This window comes from Antechinus flavipes, chromosome 1 (assembly GCF_016432865.1).
Source record: "Antechinus flavipes isolate AdamAnt ecotype Samford, QLD, Australia chromosome 1, AdamAnt_v2, whole genome shotgun sequence".
NCBI lineage: Eukaryota > Metazoa > Chordata > Mammalia > Dasyuromorphia > Dasyuridae > Antechinus > Antechinus flavipes.
In genome coordinates, this window is record NC_067398.1 from 97,848,974 (window position 1) to 97,867,160 (window position 18,187).

The 18,187-nt window shown below is 32.0% G+C and overlaps 1 protein-coding gene across 3 annotated transcripts in view; it reads right to left on the bottom strand.

Moving 5' to 3' along the window:
• Nucleotides 1-18,187, bottom strand: part of CCDC171 (coiled-coil domain containing 171) — a 451,802-nt gene that overhangs the window by 139,119 nt on the left and 294,496 nt on the right. For all 3 annotated transcript variants that reach the window (XM_051987110.1, XM_051987103.1, XM_051987118.1), the window contains 2 exons: nucleotides 9,368-9,513; nucleotides 6,868-6,922 (listed from right to left, as the gene is read on the bottom strand). In XM_051987110.1, coding sequence (XP_051843070.1) covers nucleotides 6,868-6,922; nucleotides 9,368-9,513 — 201 coding nt within the window. The remainder of the gene's footprint in view (nucleotides 1-6,867; nucleotides 6,923-9,367; nucleotides 9,514-18,187) is intronic.

Sequence of the window (18,187 nt, forward strand, 5' to 3'; positions counted from 1 at the left end):
CAAAACTTTGGGAGGTAGGTACTACCATTATCTTCATTTTATACTTGAAGAAACTGAGGCAGACAATTATTAAATGACTTATTAATAGTCACACAGATGGTAAATATATGAGATCAAATCTGAATTCAAGTTTTTGTGACTCCGTGTCTAGTGTTTTATCCATTGTACCACCTAGCTTCCTTTTCCACACTATTTTCCCCATTATTATCCTTATTATAAGAAAGTATTCATTCTGTCTTTAGCTAAGCCCCCTAAACTTAATAACATCAGGCATTGCCCTTAAGGTTCAAGGGCTCAAAACAAACTCATGGGATTTCGAGGTTATGGTTTTACTAATTTAATAAGGAAAAAATCATTAATGAGGTATTTCATTGCCCTTCACAATAAGGACCTAACTTCAACTTCAACAAACATTTAGCTAAGCACCTACTACTGTATAAAATAATATGCAAAGCACTGGAAATAGACAAAACATGACATAGCCTCTTCTGTCAGAGGATAGAGCAGTAGGCCTGGAGTCAGCAAGACCCAAGTTCAAATGTAGCCTTTAACACTTACCAGTCATGTAATTCTAGGCAAGTCTCCTTATCTGTAAAATGAACTGGAGAAGGAAATGGCAAATCATGCTAGTACCTTTGCCAAGAAAATCCTCAAATCACACAAGAGTTGGATGTGATTGAAAAAAGAAAATGATTGACAAAGTTCTTCAGTGAATCAATCCAGAAGCCCCAATGTCCTATATCCTATGGCAAGTGAGTGACTTGCCAGTGGTTATGTCACATTCAGAAGTGAACATGAGGATGCAGAGAAAAGAAGATGTTTACACTTCCTCTTCATCTTTGCCCATTATAATTTTTCTACTGATATAAAAGGAATTCAGGTGCCACTTTCCCTACAAAGCCTTTCCTAACAGCACTAACAAAGTGATCTCTCTCTTCAAATTTGCCTAAAACTTTGGGATCTTTCCTATGTACCTGAAAAATGAAAAAGAATAATGGATATGGGATTACGTGGCCTTGGATTATGATCCAAGTTCTGTTATTTTCTGTGTGAACAAAAACAGTTTTTTTTTTTGTCCTCTATGGATCTGTTTCCTCATCCATAAAATAAAAGGGTTAGATGAAATGATCACTAAAGTTGCTTTCAGTGGTAAAATCTTATGAAAACATGTCATATTGCCTTTATTAGATCATAAATTCCTGGAGGGCAGGGACACAATCTTTGAATCATCTCCACTAAATAATCTGATGCCTCATATATGGCAGATTAATTGATACTTGATAAATTGGAAATGACTAGAGAACACTAAAAATAGGCAACTAAATGGTATAATGGACAGAGCTCAGTAGTGGGCCCAGAGTCATTAAAATCCGAGTTTAAATCTGTCCTCAGATATTTACTAAGTGACCCTCAACAAGTCACTTACCCCATATCTATCATTTATTCACTTGTGAAATGATAATAATAGCACTTACCTCTCAGAGTTGTTATAAGGATAAGCACTTTGCAAACTGTAAAGCACTATCCAAAAGATAGCTATTATTATTCTTTAAATAAAATAAATATCTAGTTAGTTAAGCTTCTCAGGATTTAGTCACAAAAGAAATAATTGTTGAATTTAATTTTTATCTGGTGATGTACTATAAGGTTCTTTTGATGGATAAAACTGTCTTCTTTTGTAAGCTAGTACCTTTCATAGAGCTTGGCACTTATGAGGCTTTTAAAAACTATTTGTTAAAGGCCCAGGCTCAAGCCTCAGATGAACAAGTATATTCTTCTATAATATAAATGGTTTTCTCATTCTTGTTCTATATTTTTTTCAACATCACAAAATCTGGCAGTTCTTCATGATTGGGGTACTCCACAATCAAAGGATTCAAAGCATTCTGTTAAGTGATAGGTGATGAGAAAGCTGTTCATAGATCAAGAACAAGGATGCTTTCAAGGGAAAATGATGAATCCACTTTAAAAGCAAACTATGTATTAGTCCCAAATAGGACTTTAAAAAGAAAATTTCACTGCTAACCTCCTTATATAATTTTAAGATTTGGGATACATAATTTGAATGTATATAGTTCAAGAATATACATGTACTAAATAAAACTCAGAAAACAGATTTATAGACTTGTTGGCAGAAAACAAAATCTATAAAAGAAAATGTTGCCTTTCAAGTGTTACTAAAGCATTAAAAATTAATCTCAAACAAAAATTGGTTCTAAAATAAGGACTAATATAAATGGTAAAATATGTTCAAAAATTTTAAGGAAAAATGTAATAGCTAAGAGATAAAAAATACAGAATTTCTCTCTATTCCAATTCTGATTTCCAAATGAAACTAAAATCTACACTGTTCTAATTTTAGTATATTAGCTAAAGTGCAAACATGACAAATAGGAATGTAGTGCCTCTGTATTTAAATTTTAAGGTGGGGAATCTCTTCCATGGAAAACTGTATGGAAATGCCTATGGCACTTTCTAAAAACTTCTTTTCTACTTTCTGTCCCAACCAACATAACTCATTCAGAAAAGATTAGCCTCAAAATCTATGAAAATTTCTATAACACAATTCAAAATTTGAAAATAACAAAATCAGAATTTTGATAGAATTAAAATAAGAGTAATTCCCTATAAGTTGAATAAAGAAAAGTGTTAGACATTACAAAGTAAAACTGGAATTCAAAGGATATATGAGTATAGAGGTTCTTCCATTTTATTGTAACACTGGAGTCAAAGACATGCATGAATTATGACTGTCCAGCTGTAACTTCCTTGATTATAGATAAAGGGATATTTTGCCACCCTCTTAAGGAAAGCAGTAGGAATGTCATTTATATTTCTTATTGATGATAATTTCCCCCTGACTATCCTAATCTATTTCCCACAACAGCTGCTATCTACTATCTATCGCTACTAGATGGGAGGGTTTGCAACTAAATGTAATTCCAACTGGATAAAAAAATTTGTCATGTACATGAAGTAACTAGATTTTGCTAAGAAGAGATTTAATAAGCATAAATAATGGAATAAAAAAATCTTTCCGGGTATAGCTAAATTTTATATTTATCACATAGGCATATTCACAGAATTATTTTTTAAAAAACATACCAGCTGATTATACTTTTTTTAAATGAGGAAATTATATGTGAAATACCTCACTGAAAAAATAGCCAACATGGAAAATAGATCCAAAAGAGACAAATTAAAAATTACTGGCCTATTTGAAGGCCATGACCAAAAAAAATCCTTGATAGTGTTCCACAAGAGATCATTAAGGAAAACTGTCCTGATATTCTAGAAACAGAGGGGGAAATACTCATTGAAAGAATCCATCAATCACTTTCCCACAGTTTTCCAAGGAAACTCCAGGGAAAATTACTGCAAAACTCCAGATTCTTTACAATCTCAAAGAAAAAATATTGCATTTGCTTTACAAAAATAATTCAAATATCAAGGAGCAATAGTCAAGATTACCCAGGATCTGGCAGCTTCTACAATAAAGGATTAGAGGGCCTGGATTACCATATCTGGGAAGGCAAAGGATCTGGGGTTACAAACAAGAATTATCTACCCAGCCAGACCTCAGCGTCATCTTTCAGGGGAGTTGATGGAGCTTCAATGAAGTAAAAGATTTTCAATCATTTCTATTGAAAAAAACAAAACTAAACAAAAAATTTAATCTAGAAACACAGGACACAAAAGAACCATAGAAAGATAAACGGGGAAAAACATAAATAAATGTTTATTTATTTGTTCATTATTAATTTATTTAAAAGTTGATCTTTTTACATCCCTAGCAACCTCTGAATGATTATAACCTAGATTAACCAATCCAAGTGTATTAATACCAGTAATTGACCCATCTTTTGATCAACAGAACAGGTTACCCCAGGGATAACAGCGCAATCCTATTTGAGAGCCCGTATCGAAAATTAGGGTTTATGATCTCGATGTTGGATCAGGACATCCAAATGGTGCAACTGCTATTACGGGAAAATGCTATCTGTAACACTTAGAACTGTCTCTGTCATTGGGGCAGACAGAGGGGAATATCACATGACTGAGGATGTGGTTATGAATGGACTCTGATGTGATGACATCAAAGAAAAACACTTTAAAGGGTGGAAAAAACATCTGTACTGGAAAAAGAGGAAAGGGAAGATATGATGGAACAATAAGTTCACATGAAGAGCTACAAAAGATCTGTTACAATGGAGAGAAAGAAAGGATGAGCATTGTCTGAAGCTTCATCTCATCAGTTTTGTCTCAAAGAGGGAAAAACTTTCATTCATCATTAAGTTGGGTATAGAAATTTATCTATAATCATTTAAAGTAGGAGGAGAAAGAGGAAAGAAAAAGGAGAAGCAGGACATAAAGGAGGCCAGGAACATTAGGGTAAAAGGTATGAAAAGGGAGAAAGGGTGATAGAAGATAAGGTGGGTAGGAGTAGGTGGGGTGGGTAAAAAAAAAAATGATTAAGGAAAGGGTGGAAAGAGAGAAGACTGGGAGAAAATAGAATGGAGGGAAATACAGAGCTGGTAGTCATAACTGAATGTGAATGGGATGAACTCTCCCATAAAATGGAAGAAGTTAACAGAATGGATTAAGAAAAACAGAATACTGTAATATGTTGTTTACAGAAACACATTTGACCCAGAGAGACACATAATAGTAAAGATAAAAGTCTGGAACAGAAGTTATTATACTTCAGCTGAAGTAAAAAATTTCGGGGTACTAATTCTGATCTCAAATGAAATAAAATTAAAAATAGATCTTTTTAAAAAAAAATAAGGAAAGTACATCTTGATAAAGAGTACTGTAAACAATGAAGTAGTAACTATACTAAATGTACCAAGTGGTAGAGAAGCCAAATTCCTAGAGAAGATTTTAAGCCAGCTAGAGGAAGAAACAAACAGTAAAACTATTCTAGTGGGAGATCTCAACATTCCCCTCTCAGAATAAGACAAATCTAACTTCAAAATAAACAAGAAAATCAGGAAGTTAATAAAATCCTAGAAAACCTAGATAAAATAAACCTCTGGAGAAAAATGAAAAGGGACAGAAAGGAATATATACCTTTTTCTTGGCAGTATATGACACCTATATAAAAACTGACCATGTATTAGGGCATAAAAAACTCATAATCAAATGCAGAAAGGCAAAAATAGTAAATACTTCTTTTTCAGATCACAATGCAATAAAAATTGTATTCAATAAAAGGGCAGGGAAAGAGACTAAAAGCCAACTGAAAGTTAAATAATCTACTTCTAAAAATGAGTAGGTCAACAACAAATCACAGAAACACTCCATAATTTCATCCAAGAGAATGACAATGAGAAAAGTGGTAGATCAATAGAATAGATTTTTTAATGCATATCTACACAATATTTGAGGCCTATAGTAAGCTAGTATTTGATAAATTCCTAAACTCCAGCTTCTGGAATAAGAACTCACTATTTGACAAAAATTGCTGGGAAAACTAGAAAATAATATGTCAGAAACTCAGCAAAGACTTACATCTCACACCCCACACCAAAATAAGGTCAAAATGGATACATCACAGGAGAATAAGGGATAATTTATCTATCAGATCCATGAAGAAGGGAAGAATTCATGACCAAAGAAGAGCTAGAGAACAGTATTGAAGAGGAAACCCCAAAACTCTAAAAATCCTTGAAGGAGAAAATCTCCTTCAACCCTACCTCAGTGAGAGACCAACCCTGGTATCAGATAAAGTGGTTTATCTAGGTGGGGCTGATTGAGTCTTGAGCTAAAGAAGTCCAACACTATTCAAATGTAGATCTTCCATTCAATTCAACTCAAGCTGTACTTAGCCCCATCAAGAGCAAAACCAGCAATGAGCCAACTTGGGACTCCAACTTTGTTGGTGCCTGTGTGCACACACGCACACACATGTACACACAAAAACACACACACGCAGGCACGCGAGCACGCACACACACACACACACACACACACACACACACACACACACACACTTTCTTCTATGGCGCCTTCCACAGACTGATTTCACTAAAGAACAGGGAATGGAATGCACAGTTGTGACCCCTAAGCTTGGCTGGGCTGTTTCAGTTAGCCTATAACACCAGATTGAGAGTCAAGAAAATATGGTTTGGGTTCAAACATTCCATCACATTACAATCTTAGGTAAGTTACTACATCTGTCTGGATCTCAGTTACCTCATTTATAAAATGATATTGAAGACTAAAAGATATTTAAGTTCCCTTTATGCTCTAATATATATGGGCATATATTTATATGTGCATACACACTATATATGTACAATTAAAGACATATAAACAATAAAGAACTGTACATTATAAAATAAAATATAATTTCAGTATTAGGGTTATATTTCCTATGTGCCTCTATTGCCTACTATTTCATTTTTATAAAGAATGAGGAGAAATTTAAATTAAGTTTATAGTGACGCTAAGATATACAAGTACTACTAAAAGCAACATATTATGCCTGTATTTCTGAAGCAACAGATTTCATGGTGCTAAAGGGATAGTTTGTATGGTCAAACATTTTATGATAAATGAGATTCTTAAATGACCTGTAGTTTATTCAGCAAAGACCACAAATGGTTCTAGTATAATTATGGCAGTTTGGAGACAATTTTCATTTCTTTAATTTTATTAAGAGAATAAAGAATACTCAAAGGGTAGAGTTTTTAAGTTTGTATAAATTTTGAGTCAATAGAAATAATATATTTTCATAATAATGAAGATTTTATTAAAAATAGTTTTTTAAAATGAATAAAAAATACCTCATATGTTTTTTAATTTAAAAAGTCAAGTAAATAGTATAACAAAGCTGAATAAAATTATAAAAATAAATATTACCTTATGAAGAGCACTTTCCACTGATCTCATATGATTAGCAACACATTCTTTATCTCTAGAAAGAGAAGAAAAAAAAGATTTTTGTGTAAACAAAAACTTTATTAAAACAATAATAAATATAAATTATTATTAATAAGAATAAGGATCAATGTTCTCTCAAAAATATATAGACTATATAGTATTTCTTGCCCCCAACTCCTTCATTCATACTGCTGAACTGTCAAATTACTAAGGAAAAAAGTACTTACTTTATGGGAAGGAGATTTCAAGGGTAAAATTCCAAATTAAAAAAAAATAAGCATTTTGTTCATAAGGAAAAATGTACTAAAGAATTTAAAGACTGAATCATTCTCATGAAAAATATTTTAGAATCATATTTAGAATCATGTCAATACATTATGAATGCAAGCATTATACAACATACTTTACCTTTTATTTTATGTATATCATCTTTTGTCATAAAAATTTAACAAAAATCTACATCATTGCTTTTGACCAGAAATATATGAGATTACCACAAAATGATATTTCTTAATAGATATACATGAATTTTTTAATATTTAATGGATATAATTACTAAAAGTTAAAAGAAATCTATTTTTAAAAATTAGTACCATTGTATTGCTCTTCTATTACAAGGACATAGACTTACTACAATATCCCAAGAATTTTCTTGAGTTTTCAGTTCATCGGTATAAAAAGGACTTTAGAAATAAAGTTAAATCATCTAATTTTCTTGGAATCAGAGAAAGTTAGAATTGGAAGGGAATTAAGAGATGATGAGTTCTAATCACGTCATTTTGACAACTGAGGAAATTGAAACAAAATAAAGGTTAAATGACTCTTCCAAGTTACAAAGTTACTATTAGTCAACTGTAAAACTGAGAAAAGTGTAAGGCAAAACTGTTAAGTTATATGAATTTTTAAAATTAACACTTCTACATATAAAAACATAGGTGCACAATGTTATATACCTGGAAGATTTTTACATCATGAATGTATACATACATATACACACACATACATACATACACACATACACACAGACACACACACACACACACACACACACACACACACACACACACACATATATATATATATATATATATATATAATATATATATATATAATGCCATTCTGATCCTCACATATTCTGTCTCTATATATGAATATGTATATATTTATATATAAACCCATCCATATAAGTTCATATGGATAAGATTGATACACATAATGAAAAAGGGAACAGAAAGCTAGCTTTGGAGTTAGGAAGATCTGGAATGAAATGGTACTACTGATTATATGAAAAGCAATAAATTCTTAGTGTCCCAAATAACTTCCTAAGACTATAAGCTAGGAAGAACTTGCTGATTTTTATTGATAAAGTGAATTTCTATATGGCAGCATTATCCACGTAGACAAAAAATATGCATACATATGCATGTGTGTGTGCTATGTTCATGTACACATATATACATATACATATACACACATACATAGATATTTATTTGTAAAACATAAATTAGTATTTTACATGGGTAATATGATTTGGCCTTTTTGTCAGTTAATCTTTTAATAATGCTTAAGAAATTTGTCCCAAGCTAGCTAGGAATAAAACACAGATGTAAAACCAAAGATTACTAATTCTCTTTCCTGAGATCTAATCTGGTGGTTCCTTTCTTATTTCAGGGTAATTTTGTGATAATAATCAAAAGATATTATAGTCACTATCATGTAAATTTTAATAATACCACTATATGCTCTAAACAGGTTATTGTTATATTACATCATGGTACAAGGAAAATAAATTTTCTTCAGAATTTCATGGGGAAAAAAATTTTAAATACCAAGAAAAAAATTTGGTTTCAGTTTTACATAGTTAATATCAATTTCAATATTGTCAAAAATACAAAATCTGTACTTTGTACATTTATGTAGTTTATCTTTTTTTCTTCAGAAAGTATATATTAATTACTATGTAAAATCAGAAAAACAAATATATAATAAAGCCTCTTACTAAAATTTTTTCTACATATTGATATTGTTGCTAAAAATTCCACAATAAACATATTGATCATCATATTTAATTAACATTTATTTGTACAAATATTTTGTCTATGTGTATAGACCAATCATGGCAAAAGTATACAAGAAAGATTTGTAAATAAGATTTGACTTTTAAATAGATGAATCAAATATTTCATATTCAGTAAAACAAGAGTTTCAAAGAAGTAATGACTACAGAAAGCCAAAACTATAGATATTATAAGAATGTACAGGACTTTTATGTTTTTCTGAAGTTGCTCCTTAAAATAGACCCTTACTACGTTGAGCATAGAGTTTTCTTTTTTAAGACTGTATCAGTGAATTTCAAAGAGAGATAGCTGTACTTTTGTTTGCTAACACTGTATTATCCAGGGCTAAAACCCTGCTCATGAAAGTAAGAATTGATCTTTTTGTCTGTTTTAAGTGATCTCCCCAAGGTCTGTATGCTCACTTTGCTGCCATGCGGAGGGCACTCTCTGCATCATGGATGCTCTCCTCTAGTCGCCGCTTGTCCTGCTCCAGCTGGGTAAGATGTCTATTGAGCTGACGCAAAGATTGATCTTTTCTTCTCAGCTCCATCTTTGCCTCCGAGAGACTCTGCAAGCAGACAGAAAACAGAGTTACTTGTCAGCCCTGATAATTAACTTCAATTTATGCCATAGGCTATTAAACAAAGAATACCGACTGACTATAAAGTAGATTGGGACCATTACACACCAAGGTTTAACAAATTTTCTACAAAATTCTTAATCACTAATTAAAAATTATAAATCTGTGAGAATTTTTAAATGACATGTGGTTATTTAACAACTAGATCATATACTTACTTTTGGAAATATTTAGTTTTATTGTTATAAGTTAAAAATTCATTTACCCCCAAAATTTTTGAATATATGAAAGCTTCAAGTTTTTAAAAATTAAAACATATGAAGAAATATTTTTCTAATATTACTTAATTCCAAAATTTTACATATTCAACTAGAGTATGTAAATGGTGGTTATATAGTCATGTCTTAACTTTCCATAACTCCATGGATTATCACAGACCAGAGCATGTAAATACTCAACTGCAGTCAAAGAAACTAAAGAGCCAAATCAAGATCCTTTAAAATATTCAATAGTATTGATGTTGAAATTGGAAGCACAGAAACCTATTTAAAGAAGATATGCATATCTTTTTCTTTTAATCTTTTGCCAGTTAAAAAAAAATACCCCAACATGTGCATATCTAAGTTATTAAATCCATATGGTTATTAAATCATTTTAAAGTGTTTTATTCATACTATTTCACACATATCCCAGTTATTTTTCTCATATAAAGAGAACTTCCTTTGTGATAGTTACCAAGTTAAGTAAAACAAATCTATCAAGTTTGAACATCTATGCCTAAGCCACACCTATAATCTACCATTTCACTATCTTGAGGCAGAGGGATGCTTCAATGCCAGTCTTGTAAAGTTTAAGATTAGTCATTCATTGCTTCAGAATTCTGAAGTTTTTCAGTAGTGTTTTCCTTTACATTACTGAGGTCATCAAACCTTTAAACTATTCTGATCTCCTTTCTTCAGTCTGTCTCAGTTCAAACAAATCTTAAGTTTTTATAAATTATTCAGTCACAATGATTACACCATGACAATATTTCATTATATTCCTATATCATATATGCCATTAGCCAACTGAAAGGTATCCTTTTTTTAACCAATTCTTTCCTACAAGAAAGAGTTGCTATAAATATTGTTTTTCTATATGTGGAACCTTTTTCTCTTTGATCTCTTTGAAAAATATGTTTAGTAGTGATAATTCTGGGTCAAAAAGTATATCCAGTTTATTGTCATTTTTATTATAGTTTCAAATGGTTTTACTACATAGTTCTTCTTATAATAAAATTTAAAAGTAGTTAGATTATTAATTCTTCAATTATTTGAAAGACTGTTATGCAGAAGACAGATAGATGGTAATTTTTTTTTTCCAATTAGGTCCCAGAGAATAAAACTAAGAGAAGTGGCTTGGTAAAGAAGCAAATTAGGTTAAGAAAAAAAATTTCCTAATAATTAATTATTCAAAAATGAAATGAAGCAAATCAGTAGTCAGTAGGTTCTTTTTTACTAAAAGATTTCAAGCAAAGGCTGAATAACCGACCATTTGTCACACATTAAAGATTCTCAGTTATAGGTTGGATTCAGTTTTATCCAATCAATTCCCTCCCAACTTTAAGATTGGTTGATATATCAATATTTATTGTTATACTCTAATTTTTAAGGTAGAGGTAGGAATAAGCAGATTAAAATTAAATTATTTTAATTTACTCCATGTCTGATGTTTATATCAAGATGAATATAAATTTATTTATCACATATCAATTAACCATAAAAGATTATTAATACTTACAGAATTTTTATATTTTACATTTTCAAATAATTTGTTTCTGATTGAAAGATGATGGCTGCCCTAACATTTCAAACCATTGGCAAGGGACCTTCAGTGGCCAAATGTGTTCTAGCTAGTGGCCAAGTCATTTCTCAATCTTCACCAGAATTTCTAAGATTGTAAATTAATGATAATTTGGGATTGGCCTTGATCCCCATGGCTGATAAAATAGTGGGTCCTTCCAATAGTAGCTCCCAAAGGAGAAATATGATAAGAAACTTTAAAGTGGTGGGCATTTCTTTAAAGTGTTGAACTTTTATATGTGGGTCAGTTGGGGGCAAATTGGTGGCACAGTAGATAAGAGCACCAGTTCTGAAGTCAGGAGGAGTTGAGTTCAAATCTAGTCTCAGACACTTAACATTTCCTACCTGTGTGACTCTGGACAAGTCATTTAACCCCAATTGCCTGAGCCAAAAAAAAAAAAAAAAATTAAATATGGGTTCAGTTTTGCTGATTGGTTTTATTTTTTCATCTTTTTTTATTCTTTGTGATGAGGACTATATCACATTGGAAAAGATAAGTGAGGTGAAAATAAAAGATATAATTTTTTTTTTAGAAATAACTGATCCTGAACATATATAGATAAAATGTGAAGTAAAAGTGTACAAAACTATTTGTTGGCTTTATGATTATTTTCTTGTTTATTCTTCTTTTTTTTTTCCCCTTGAGGCAACTGAAGTTAAATGACTTGCCCAGGTCACACAGCTAGGAAATAATAAGTGTCTGAGACCAAATTTGGACTCAGGTCCTTCTCACTTCTGGACTGGTGCTCTATCCACTGCACCACATAGCTGCCCCTTTTCTTCTTTATTCTTATTTCCTCATTTTTCACATAAAGTTCTGTTACTTTAAGGCTTCTCTAATTGAACTCCACCATGTGGAATTGTGAACACATCCAGCCATTCTGGAGAGCAATTTGGAACTATGCTCAAAAAGTTATCAAACTGTGCATACCCTTTGATCCAGCAGTGTTTCTACTGGGCTTATACCCCAAAGAGATACTAAAGAAGGGAAAGGGACCTGTATGTGCCAAAATGTTTGTGGCAGCCCTCTTTGTAGTGGCCAGAAACTGGAAAATGAATGGATGCCCATCAATTGGAGAATAGTTGAGTAAATTGTGGTATATGAACATTATGGAATATTATTGTTCTGTAAGGAATGACCAGCAGGATGAATACAGAGAGGACTGGCGAGACTTACATGAACGGATGCTAAGTGAAATGAGCAGAACCAGGAGATCATTATATATCTCAACAATGATACTGTTTGAGGATGTATTCTGATGAAAGTGGATCTCTTCGAGAAAGAGAGCTAATTCAGTTTCAATTGATCAAAGATGGGCAGAAGCAGCTACACCCAAAGAAAGAACACTGGGCGATGATTGCATTTTTGTTTTTCTTCCCAGGTTATTTATACCTTCTGAATCCAATTCTCCCTGTGCAACAAGAAAACTGTTCGATTCTGCACACATATATTGTATCCAGGATATACTGTAACCTATTCAACATGTAAAGGATTGCTTGCCATCTGGGGGAGGGGGTGAAGGGAGGGAGGGGAAAAATCGGAACAGAAGTGAATGCAAGGGATAATGCTGTAAAAAATTACCTTGGCATGAGTTCTATCAATAAAAAGTTATTTAAAAAAAAAAAAAAAGAACTCCACCATGTTCCAGGAAACTCATTATTGAGAGAATCTCATCATTACAAAAGGTCTCATCTGCCTGGGTACTCCACCTAGATCCTTCCCCTCACCTCCACACTAGACTCTTTTGCTTTCTCTGTCAGAAAGGTGGGACCACAAACTCCAAACCTCTATTTAAGAAAAGAACTCAGCTCAGAAATCTCATTTCTCCCCTGTACTACTCTGGGATTTTTCTACCATGCCTCCAAGTCAAGTGCCTTCTCCTCTTTTAGATCATAAAATGCTTGAGGGTAAGAACTGTTTTCCTCTTTTTGTATGCATAACTCCAGCATGTAGGGAAGCATCTGGCACATAGATTGGCATTTAATAAAATGTTTATTGATTATCTCCATGTTTTTTTTTCCCCCACAAAAAAATATGCTCTCAAACATTTCCCATGTGAAAAGGCTGATCTAAATAACTTGCTGCATATATATGAACAAAATAGTGCATATATAAATGTATAATTGCAAATTAATATCATGTAATATATTAATGCCTTGTAAAGATATAAAAATATTGTACTTCCTTTATGAAGATATCACTAGTGATCTACATTAATAGAACACAACATTTTAGTTGTTTCTCTACTTATAGTTGTAGAATTAATTAATAAGAGTAATGACAAAAAAAAAAAAAATCTGCCATTTCATCAGAATTGAGTAATTCTTTCCATAACACAAACCTCATCTTATTAGATCTTAGACTACAGAGATCAAGTGGCCAACCTTCTGATAGGGAAACTCGGCAAGCTTTGTTGAGTTTGTCCCTGAATGATAAACATCAATGGGCTAAGACTTTATAGTTTTGTTGGACCTACTAAAGGATGCATCTTGTTATTGCTTTGAAAGCTCAAATTGATATCCATATCAGAAAATCTCATCAAGTCACCTTAACCTCATTCTGAACCTTAGCTTTTTTTTATCTAAAATTAAGAATATTCAATTACATAATCTCTAAAGTCTCTTCCAGCTCTAACTTATAATCTTTTGATCCTAAAAGTAATAACTCATTTATAGAGTCCATAAATATTTATAAAGAATTTTCTCATAATTCTGGAAACAAGATACTTGATATGTGTTTTGGGGGACTGAAAGAGAGATCAGGAGAAGGATATGACTGTTTTCTCAATGACTTGGTAGATAGTACCTGTAAGAAATGTTATTTCTGAAAATTTTATTACTTAAAGAAAATCTGAGATTTAAGACTTTCAAAGCTTAATGTGATTTCCCCACAAAAACATACAATCCATTACAGAATCAAGTTATTCAATACCAACAAATGCCTTCTAAGTACCAGGCACTTTGCTAGATGTTGGGGATACAAAGATAAATTGAAAAATAGTCCCTGCCCTCAAGGAGCTTACTTTTTAATAGAGGTATGCAGAATTAAACAGATCATACACACACATACATGCTCAAACACCAATATTTTGAGACAATGAGAAAGCACTAACATCTCGGGGCTATCAAGAAAATTTTCCCATAAAAAATGGTATATGAGTTGGGCTTTAAAGGAAGAACTCTAAAAAGTAGAAATGAGGAGAGAAGGCATCTGAAGCACGAAGGGCAATCTGTACAAAGAATTAGATGTTATGAATAGAAGAAAGAGTACAAGAACAGGGAAAGAAGGCATAATTTATAATAAATCATGAAAGGAGACTGGAGCCAGATTGGGAAGGATTTTAGATGCCCAAATTAGAACTTTGTATTTTATCCTAAAAACAACAGTCAAAGAAGATGCTTGAGCAGAAGAGCACTATGGACAAATCTGTACTTAAGGCAGATTTTGGCATCTATATAGAAGATTGAATCCAGCCAAGTCACTTCTCAGATACTAGGGAGATTATAAGACTATAAATTGGCGATAACTTGGTATTGACCTTGGTTACCACAATGATTAAATAATGGATCAAATTAGGCAGACATTAAAATGATCCATATGAAAAATGAAGATGGTCTGAAGTAGATAGACATGGGAGCTTGGTATACTGTGCTACAATAAACTATTTCTTCTTTTTTAGTTCCAGTTATGATTAGCATAATTAATGAGTGAAAGGATTGATAGGGGTGAAGAATATAGATTATAACTTAGAACGATGCTAACTTCCCCCACAGAGGGATCAACTCCAAGACCATTAAGAACATTATAAAACTGACTTTTAAAAAATCTTGTAATATTCTTTTCTAAGATAAAAATTATAGCATTAAAATATAAATATATACATACACACATTTTATTGCCATTTCAACTGTACACATCACTCACCTTCCCGTGAATAGAGAAACTAAATGAAATTTAGTTTTGTTCATACTCTATCCTAGACAAAAGAAAACTTCATGGATGACTAAGCATCCTATATTAACACTAAAAAAATCTTAGGAAAATGCACTATATACATATGCAATTACAAGTAAGTTTTACAAAGTGTAAAATTCTCAGATAATTAAACTAAAAATAAAGAATTGTGGACACGAAGCACAATGTGATACAATGGATAGAGAGCTGGCTTTAGAGCCAAGAAAACCTGGATTCCATTCCCAACTCTTGATATTTATAGCCTATATGAACCTAAGCAAGCTACCTGCTCTCTCAATCCCCTAAGCAACTCTTTAAGGCTATAAACTTGAGGACAGAGGACATGCTATCTATATTGGTAAAGGACTCCCTCACAGGAAGGTCTCAGTAACTGATGGAATCACTGGTACAATTTTTTTTAAAGCATTAGATAATGCTAATTTGATAGAATGATACTCTCCATTTTAAAAGAAATAAGGAATACCATTATAAAAATTCTGAAATACCAATGCCCTAGCCATATCAGTGGAAAAGGCTCTTTACTCTATTACTATTACCTAGGCAAAAGGGCATTCATTCTTCAAGTAGCAAATGTTGGTTTAAAGAATCAAAATTTTAGTCTTATTATTCAACTACCCTACGTTTGTCAATTAAAATGAAACTGAAATTTCTAATACTGGGCTTGAAATAATATGCCTTTTTTTAATTGAGCTTCTTTTTCTTCCATTCAGATTGATCTAATTAAAACCCCTGATAAACTTTATGGACTCTAATATTTCCAAGTGAGTGACTGAAACCAAGAGGGTGCGCCTCAAGGCAGCAAGGCAACAATGATAAGCAGCAGGTTAGCCACTAATTTCTCAACCAGGGTAGATTGTGAAAGTGTGATGTTCTGATATCCAAGAAACTGTTCAGGAGAGAATAGGATAAATCAAGTTTAATAACTCTGCTCCTAATTGTTCCCCCAATGCTCAACTCTAATTACTTGGAGAACTCTCCTGACTGTCACCTGATATTAAGTTGTTGGAGGCTGAGCCTGGAACAGTGAGATAATCAATAAACATTTAGTGGGGAGAAGAATGAAGATCCTGTTAAGCAGTGGGAACCTGCAGCACCCAAAGCCCTTCTGCTCATGAGAAAACCTATGGGACAGCCATAGTGATTGCAAAGCAATAATCCAAAGCACTGTTTTTAGGCCTTGAGGCCTTTAGGCAACAGTACGTTTGAGAAAAAAAGGTTAACACGGTCACCCTAATTACAGCCCACTTTCACATACTTCATATATAAGCGAAGACAAGCCAATTAGGTAGAAAGGAAGATAAGGGAAGTTTTATTTGTATACTAATTAAACCCCTGATGAAATTAAAGGAAAAACATACAGCTCTGTAATTGTGTCTGAGAAAGGTCACTTCAGGTTCAGTTATCAGAACAGCACAGCCTTGAGATATTTCACTTAATCCACAATATAGCTCTCACTTTGTATCTTGGGTCTTAATATTTACAAAAATAAGAAAATTTCAAAGCCTGATAGTGCATTTATCTTTAAACATTGCTGCGAATAATTTCAATTGTTAAAAAGTTAAGTCTAAATATGATAAGATGAGGTTTAAAAAAAAAAGAAAGAAAAATATAGGGGGGAAAAATTCTATCCATTAAAAAAATGCCACAATGCTAATTCTTAAAGATGCTGAGTTTTCACTTTATATACAAAAGATTTCAAAGCAATTTTTAAAAACCAAGACCCTAAATTATCTATACTTAGTAAACTGTTATTTAATGTAATATCATTACATATGTTCAGAAATTCATATGATCATTGAACATCAAGCTTTATTGTCCATAAAAGTATCTTATGTAAAAACTCACTTTTTATAAAAACTCTTTTATGCCTTTTTTCTTAAAAGAGAATATAAGCAATTTGCAATTGGTATGATTAAACTACCAAGTTGGAGTAAAAGTGAATAGGGAAAATAAATATGATATAGGAAATCTCAAAAGTAGAAAGCATTGGAATATTTAAAATCGTAAAAATATTTTTCCACTAAAGCTTAAAAACATTTATGGTTGGAAATCATTTTATATTATATTTTGAATTGAAATAAACATTTTGCCCATTATCTTATCCTGTCAAAACACTTCATGAAGCAGATTTCTATTTTGTAACTCTCTTGAAAAGTTCAAAGCTAACATAATAAGATGACTATAAATACCACATACTTGTGTTGCTCTTCTGCACAGATAAAAGTAATTTAAAATTATAAAAAATGCACATATGCTATAACTGTAGTATAAATGAATGAATAAAAACTATTGAAAATATAAGAGATGAAATTAAGTCCCCAACATTAAAATAATTTCTTAATAACTATGGTATAAAATACTTAGGAAAGTTCTGTATCTGGGGTTGAATATATCAAAATGAATAACACTGAATCATTGACAAGTGCTTGCTATCAGGAGAACAGTCAAACAGGTCTTCCACATGATGGTGCAGACCAGTAGTACTTTAGACCATTAAGTCAACCAGGAAAATAGACCCCCCGGGGATGATATAGCTTTTATAGATTTTTCTTTGTCTAATGAGAAACGTCTATGGATCTACATTCTTATGAAATAAAAGCTAATTGTTCAATCAATTTGAAACAAAAAGTTAGAAATATGAAACGATAATGGGTAAAACAATAAGAGACAATGAACTAATTTCTTAATCATAAGAACAGTCAAAATGCACAAATAAAAGTTATTGGTTACTGCTCCCTAAAGGTACTTGCTACTGAGTTTTTCTCCTTATTTTAATAACAAGCAAATAAAGATTTTAATACATTGATCTGTGATATAAACAATACATTCACAAGAAATTTTGAAT